Genomic DNA, 8,341 nt, shown 5'->3' on the forward strand with positions numbered 1-8,341 from the left:
CCCTCTCCCTCTCCCTCTCCCTCTCCCTCTCTCCAAAATGAAGATCAATGAATACTCAAGACCAAGAAGTGTTTAGCTATGCAAGCAAACCAAGCAAGTTCCCATCACTGTCTTTTTTACACTCCCTCCAAACAACATGTGTCCTCCATAGGTCTTGCCTCACCATGGCTCTTGCCTCAGCACGTGAGTCTTTGCAAAACTCCATGTGAATCTATCTTAGCTGACATCACTCTATCAACCAGCCTGAGTCTGCAGAAGCAGCAAGAAACCACAGCACGCCATCAGAAGATTTTTGGTGCCTTTCTTTCTACAGAGTCACAACAAATGGAGTTCAACTATACAGTGTAAGGCGGACCAACATATGTTTGTCATTAGCAAAGAATCCTTCATCACGTGCCCTTTCACATTCTTGCTTTAGCAGAACCTGTGTCTGCTTCAGTGAAACATTCTTTCATGAGTTTGCTTTAGCCTTTCACTTATGTCCAACTTAGGAAAACATTCCTTCCCGTGTTTGTCCCGACAAAACATCATTCAACACAACTGACTTTTCTGAGAAACCGAAGTTTCCTCTTCAAATCTCAAGGATAGACAATTAAGATTATGGGAAATTTAAAATCTTCTGAAAAATAAAGGAAGCTATAAATGGAGTCAAAAGATGGCTTACCAAATGTTAAAACATTCATTGCCAACTGTGTATCAGACAGATTAATATCCAGAATATATAAATAACTTCAAAACTTTAAAAACTCAAAAACCAAATCATTTAATCAATTTATTAATTTATAGCCTGAATAGATACTCAAAAATCAATACAAATACCCAATAAGTATTGAAAAATGTTTTCAATATTTTTAGCTATCGGGAACCACAAATAAAGGCTTCAGTCAAGTGAATGTCACTTCAGTTAAGTGATTCTTTCAAAACTAACAACAGACACTGCTGAAAATGTGAAGACAGAGAAATCCTCATATACGGCAGGGGCATTGTAAACTGGTATGGCCACTATACCAACCAGTGTGGAGGTGGGTCAAAAATTAAAACTAGAACTGCCTAATGAGCCAACTACATGACTCAGACATATATCCAATTGACCCTAAGTCCATATACCACATAAATACTTGTCCATCTATGCTTATACTCTTCCCATCAATTAGGAAATGGGTACAACCCAAGTGTCCTCCAACAGGATAATAAATAAGTTATGCATTACCTTGGTTGTAAAAGCTGATTGTTCTGTCTCAATGCTAGCCTTCCTTATGTAAAAAGTCAATATCAGTATGTCTTATTTGCCAATGTTATGAATAGTAATGTGTTAAACCAATCCATTAAAATTCTGTTGTTGTATCATGTAGCTGATAAATGATCTGAAAGATTTCATATGGAATGAATGAAGAAGATGCTTCAGAGTTCCTTACTTTGAATCCTAGGCTCAAGAAGAGCCCTCTGCATGTTCATGTGATTCTGAGTTTTATATTGTTTTCAAAACTAAAATGTATTGAAGACCTTTTCTCTCTAAATCCCCATTATTACAACTTTATTTCATTTCACAAACTGTATTATAAAAAAGTCTTGAAAATAAATAAAAATATCACACACCAAAATTAACTAGACTCCAAGTCTACACAACTTAATGAACTTGTATAAACTTGAATTGGCTGATGCCAATTATTACGACTTTAATCTTCCAAGTGATGATCATGTGGCCATAAACATATTTTGTACTTAGATAAAGTGAATAATTGAGTTTCACAGATTTGTGTGGCCAACATATTTTTCATTGTACACTTAGGTGTTGCCATCAAGATTTTACAGCCTTCGGCTACAGCTATTTTATACTGGGATTTCCTGTTCGGTTGCTTAACTCAGAGTCAATTTGTTTCCTCCCAGTTTCCAGCACTGGACTCCTTATCTTCCCTCCCTAACTTCCTCCAGTAAGCTTTTCTGCTCTCACTGTTCACTGCCACCACACTGTGCTCTCTGATCTGTCTAAGGAGGATTCTGTCCTTTGTGTGCTGCCTTTGGCACAAAATTGCCTCACTGAATGTTAAGGCTTACAATAATTATACTGATTCTTCTATCTGTTTATTTGCATGATTTAATACACAATACCTTGCTAGAACTAGAATCATGGCAGTAGAAATGGAAGGTCTCATGAGTCCTGCCCTCTGGTGTGCAAGGCCGGCATAATCTCTTGCTGACAGCATCTACAATAGGACAGGTGTCACTCCTAGGATTCAGTTACACATCAGAAAAATGGTGAAGAGACTTTTAAATGGGTAACTGAGTCCCTAATCAGTTTGACACATGATGAATCTAACTTTGAATTAGTGCAGCAAACTGAAAATTTTAAGTTTCAGGCCAAGGTTTATCTATTTGATTTACTTCTGTAAATCATTTTTAGATCCATAATTCTTATTTGGGTCTTCTTGTGACAGCACATTTATAATGTTTCCTATAGAGAGGGGAAAAAAAGAAATACTGAGTTCATTCTTAGAGGCATCAATCAAGTTTCTACTTATGGTGCTTTTTAATGATGTTTAGAGGTTTAGCAATAAAATATTTTATAGTTTTCTGAACTGTGATGTTTTCTGGTAGATTCCTTTAAAATATATTAAAATACTGTATTTTTCACACTCTAAAAAATTTTATGCAATGTTTCCAGTTCACAAGTTTTTAAAGTCACAAGTTTAAAACTTTAGGTTCCAATACTTTAGAATTTATAATTAAATTTAGAAAATATAACTTTTTCTTGATATGTGAATGTTCTAGCTACTTTTCCTTTTGCTATAACAAACCATGGTCCAGAAGCAAGTTGTATATGAAAGAGTTTGTTTCAGTTTACAGTCTACAGGCCAGCATTGAGGAAGTCAGGGCAGGAACTCCAGGCAGGCATTAAAGCAGAACCAGGAAGAAATGCTGCTTCCTAGCCTTGCTTCTTGTGTTTGGCTCGGCTTACTCTCTCATACAAGCTAGGACCACACAACTGCCCACAGTGAGCACTGTCCATAGAGAGCTCGGCAGTTCCGGATCAATCACCAATCAGAAAGGTACCTCAAAAACATGCGCATGAGCTAATCTGACGGAAGCAAACACTCGACTGAGGTTTCCTCATCCCACGTGACTCTAGTTGGTATCAAGTTGACAAAACACCAACCCATTGAATTGACCTTTTATCAACTCAAAGACATCACAATTAAAACACAGCCTTTCCTTCTTTGTTATTTCTAAGATCTCATGCTAGTATCATGATATAAAGCATGCGGTAACTTTAAAAGCCCTACATTTGAATACTTTACAAGTTTAGTCTCTAAAATACTCAAATTCTCTTGCAGAATCAAAAAATGAAGGACCAGGGCACAGTTACAGTCATATCAAAGTAAAGTCCAACATTCTGCAGTGTAAATCAAATAATGGAGCTTAGTATCTGGCCTCTGGAGTTCACTAGTGGTCTTCTGGGCTCCAAAGGGCCTGCAAAGTTCAATTTTTCTGACTCTACAAGCCACAGCAAGAATGCCTTGTCTCATGCTTATATGAGCAAGGTCTTCTCCATACCTACTGCAGTCCCTGGTGCTCATCCCACAAAAGTCATGATATCTTCACTGTGCTACTATCTGACTTCCCCTTTACTAACACCCTCTCACAGCATCTTCAAGGACTCTGACCCTACCTCAAATCCCCAAGCCTCAAATTCTCTACATGACCTATTTGATTATTATGTTTTTTCTGAAAGACATTTATACATTATTGACCAAATTTGGCTGCCATCTTGAGATGCAGTTTTGGCCCCCTCTGGAACACATCTGTGTGTAAACCCTGATGAAATACTTTCTAAATTTCACTTTAATGATTCTTGTCACTTATTAATCACAGGTGATTTTTTTTTTATACCTAACCAGCATCAATTGTCTTAGCAAAACAGAAATTTCACTTCACTGCTGATTCTTCAGCCCTAACTGAGCAGAAGCCACAGATTCTTAACTCAAAATATCACACACGCCTTCCAAATATCGTCCTTGAAGAACTCTTCAGTTTCCCTCTCAACTTTTCAAACAGGGACCATCACCAGCATCCTTCTCTTCCGAATTCCCACATCTCATTAAGCCTGGTCAAATGCTCCAAATTCTCTACTTTCCATACATAAAATAGTTCATGGTGTAAAACTCCACATGCTCAGGTCCATCAGAATTGGCACCAATTTCTGTCCTAGTGTCCTTGTTATTGAGATAAAACATTGACCAAACCAACTTAGAAAAGAAAGGGTTTATTTCAGCTTACAAACTGTAGTCCATCATTAAGGAAAGTCTGGGCATGGAACCCATGCAGAAAGTAAAGGAAAACCATGATAAAATTATGCTCATTCGCTGGCTTTTCATGGCTCGCTCTGCTTGCTATTTTATACAACCCAGGATCACAAGGCCCTCAGTCAACCAGGCCCCCAGCCTCATGGGTACAATTATTGAGTTGAGGTTTCCTCTTCCTAAGTGACTCTAATTCATGTCATATGAGAGCCAGACAGTGAGAAGCACAATAAAATTTTAAACTTATCTTGCAATTTGTCCTCTAGAGGACACTGTTCTCAAATAGAAATTGAGTTTTCTGTAGATTAGAGGAAAGCTACAAAAACCCACTTTTTCTATTTAAGTTGAAATTTCTGGTTTCTTTGGAGACTCGGTTGTGTCATGTGATGTTTTTCTGGAAACTGCCTTATGAGAGGATGCTTTGCTGAAGCAGACACATGTGTTTTTCTGGAAGCTGTCTTGTGAGAAGGCACGTGATGTTTTGCTGGAGCAGATGCTTGAGAGGGTACATGATGTTTAGAAAGAATATAACTATACCCCCACAGTCAGGGAGAGGATGCTCTCGCATTGATCTACCTTGCAGTGCTTCATTGGTCTTCACTGACAATGCTCTTGCATTGGTATCCCTCGAATTGCTTTGCTGCTCTTCACAGATCTTTGATTGCCATGACTTCATAGACAGAGACCCTCCAAAGAAATTTTCATAGTCTTCCAGCTGCTTCCAACAGACTTGAGCCAATTTGATGGAGCCTCATGATTTCTTCTGGCTTTAGCTGCTGCTACTGTTCATGTTTGGTGTTTGCTAGTTGAATTGGAATGCCGCTACTGATCCATGTTTGATGTTTTTGGCAGGACTGCTGATATCCTGACAATGAAGATTAGAATCACCCCCATAGGACTACTTCTAAACAGCTCCATATCCCCCTTATCCGATTAACCATCTTTCTCCCCTACCTTTGGCCAGTGGTTTAGAAGGGAGATTGTAGCATTTAAGAATCCTTATAAAAGTAGGTTATGAAAAATCTAAGCCTACACTCTACTTCTAAGGCAACAGTCCTGACTAGGCATATTTTAGTCAGAGGATTTTAAACAATGGAGGAAGAATCTCAGATACCAGAGGAAGGTTTATTGCCAAGAATGGCTCTTCCTGCCAGTCCCTTCAATCTCCCTGTTGTGAAGGAATCAATATCTCCTCAAGCTTTGTGCACTTCTCTGGGCATTGGTTGTTATCCTGGTAATATTTGTTTTCTAGAGAATCCCAGGAAGGAGTGAGATGCTTTCTGCTCATCTTGGTGACCTTGCTGTGCATCCTAAAGTTTGGACAGCTCTGTGAGTGTCACTCTGCTTCAGTCCATCTTCACAGAAAGAACACTGTGTGGCTTCACTCTGAACAGAGAGCCTCCTGTGGCTGAGTTCCCCACATAGCACTGAGGCTACAGGAGGATGCAGAGCCCAGGGACGCCCCAGCCTGATGGCTGCATCTGTGCATGTGCAGCAGCTGCTCTGGATCAGAGGGGCAGGTCCTCATCCCTTGTCCCTCAGGGTCCTTCCCTGCATGTGTGACACCCTCACCTGGGTTTCCAGGGCCTCCTGAAGCTCACATCAGGAAGTCAGCCTGCCTCAGCCATGGATGGGCTTTCAGACAAAGTGCAGGAAGGTTAAAAACTCCCTTGATCATGAGACTGAGGCAGCTGGGTGCTTCTCTGCACTGAGTCACTAGTGCAGAGCTGGACACAAACCACCTGAGACTTGAACAGTAAAACACCAGGATTTCAGCCTTAGACACTTTCAGGAATTTTGCCATGTTGGAAAAAACTTTAAATTACATGCCTCTATTGTTACAAATGTGCAGTATGTTGTTCCCTGCAGTTGCCATGTGCACTAACACACCAGCGCTTCTTGCTCCTGTTCCTCTGGCGCTTACAGACTTTGGTTTCCCCCTCCACCTCCTCCTCATGGGCCATTTATGAATATTTACCACAAACTTGGGTTGTAACAGGAGTGTCCAAATATACATTCTATCTATTCTAAGAAAAGGAGACCATTAAATCTATACTACATAATAATTAATATCATGTAACTATATGACTGGAGTATCTTCATTAAATTAATACAAGGTCAATGAAAATATTTTAGTCAAAGCATGCACCTATACTCTGGATATAATATTTAGCTCTTTTTCATGCCATTCTTCAGGCTTTTGTTGATACAGTTGAGACATTTTATTCTTAGGAGGAGCTGGTCCGTCCCCTCCTCCTCAAAGTTTCCTCGCTTGTCCTAAGATCCCAATGCCATCAAAGAAGAACCTTCTCCCCTCACTGTCTCCAGCCAGACTCTCAGTCAGGTCGGGCAGGGGAGGAGCTACAGGCTCTGAAGGCTGGGAGGGAACTCAGCAGGGTGTGGCCAGGCTGAGTTCCTGGGTGGAGCTGATTGGTTGCAGAAGAAGGAGGAGACACTTCAACAGCCACCCTGACACCACAGCCCAGGGGCTGGTTACTTGTTTCTGTCTCCAGCAGCCACACAANCACCATGAAGAGGCTGCTGTGCTCTCTGCTGGGCCTTCTGTACATCCAGGTTTGCTGTGAGTCTGAGTGTCTGCATTCAGGGCACCTGAGAGGATCTGGCTCAGCACATGGAGGGGTGGGGAGAGCAGCTCAGGAGTCCTGCAGAGCTCCCAACTTCTCAGAGGACATGGGTGTGCTCAGGGCTCTGTGGACACTGCAGTGACAGCCATCTGTGTCTCTTTCTCTGTTTCTAATCAGGGGTGAAAGGACAGCAAGTGCAGCAGAGTCCCTTGTCCTTGGTTCTGCAGGAGGGAGAGAAGGCTGAGCTGCAGTGTAATTTTTCCTCCACAGCAACCCAGCTGCAGTGGTTTTACCAACATCCTGGAGGAAGACTCGTCAGCCTGTTGTACAATCCTTCTGGGACAAAGCACACTGGAAGACTGACATCCACCACAGTCACTAACAAACGTCGCAGCTCTTTGCACATTTCCTCCTCCCAGACCACAGACTCAGGCACTTATCTCTGTGCTATGGAACCACAGTGCTCCCCACACACCAGCAGCCCACACACAAACCTTCAGCTGGGTAATTGTGGCCCTTAGCATCACAAGACATCAGGAAGCCACCACAAAATATCTGTGTAGCTTACTGCCTCTTTCTTGTTTCACCCTCGGGTAAGCTTTGGGCCTTGTAGGTTCACATTTGCCTTTATCTTCATTTCCCAATACATACTCCCTCCTGAAATAGCAGTGTTCAACTCAGAGCTAACAGAAGCTGATGGGATGACTGAATCAACATAACCATCTTAGCCACCGTGTGCTGAACTTGTAAAGGGTAAGGAGCAAAAGGAGAGAGGCAAAGGCTGTCTGTCATCCATGTAAAACTGCTGTGGACGGTAATGCAGCTTAGATGTGTCTCAAGCACATTCAGTCATGAGCAGAGTGGGCCATGATAAAGGTGAACACATGTGTTTGACCTATTGATGCTGTAGGAAAACATCCCCAAACGTTTCTATGCTGTTAAACAGATGTGAGCAAGACTCGAGGTATATTTTCCCCTCACCTAAGTCCTGTGCATATCCTTGCAGTTTCTCTGAACCAAGACTCTGCCCTATTCTGAAGAATGGCCTCTGCATGTTTAAGAATATGTTCTTGGCTGGATGGATATTTGTTACTGTTGGGGTCCGGGAATTTCTTCACAAACCTCAAGAACACCGATAGCAGACAGATAGAGATGGTTCAGTAAGCATATGCCTAAGGACTGATAGACCAGGGCCACAGTCCTGATTAGGGAATTGAACCGTGACATGGAGTTAAGATCCTATAGGATTCTTGAGCCTGGCCAACAGCAAGGCAGGTTCAAGGCCTAGTGATGAATGCTTCAGGAGAGAGAACTCTTCCCCAAGTGTTACTGGTCAGTACAGACAGCCACTCTCAGAGAATCCTCAGTGAAAGGATTCCAGGTATTGCAGTATGTGACTGACTGTCCATGGTCCTCTCAGTGGGGTGTCATGGTTACATGATCCAGAGCAGGTACAGA

The 8,341-nt window shown here is 41.7% G+C and overlaps 1 gene segment (V, D, J or C); it reads left to right on the plus strand.

Moving 5' to 3' along the window:
- Positions 1-6,779: 6,779 nt before the first annotated feature.
- LOC110309725 lies at positions 6,780-7,404 on the plus strand. The segment is given in 2 exon segments: positions 6,780-6,879; positions 7,061-7,404. Coding segments are annotated over 2 exon segments (396 nt in total).
- Positions 7,405-8,341: the final 937 nt, after the last annotated feature.

The sequence above is a fragment of the Mus caroli genome, chromosome 14 (assembly GCF_900094665.2).
Source record: "Mus caroli chromosome 14, CAROLI_EIJ_v1.1, whole genome shotgun sequence".
NCBI classification, from domain to species: domain Eukaryota; kingdom Metazoa; phylum Chordata; class Mammalia; order Rodentia; family Muridae; genus Mus; species Mus caroli.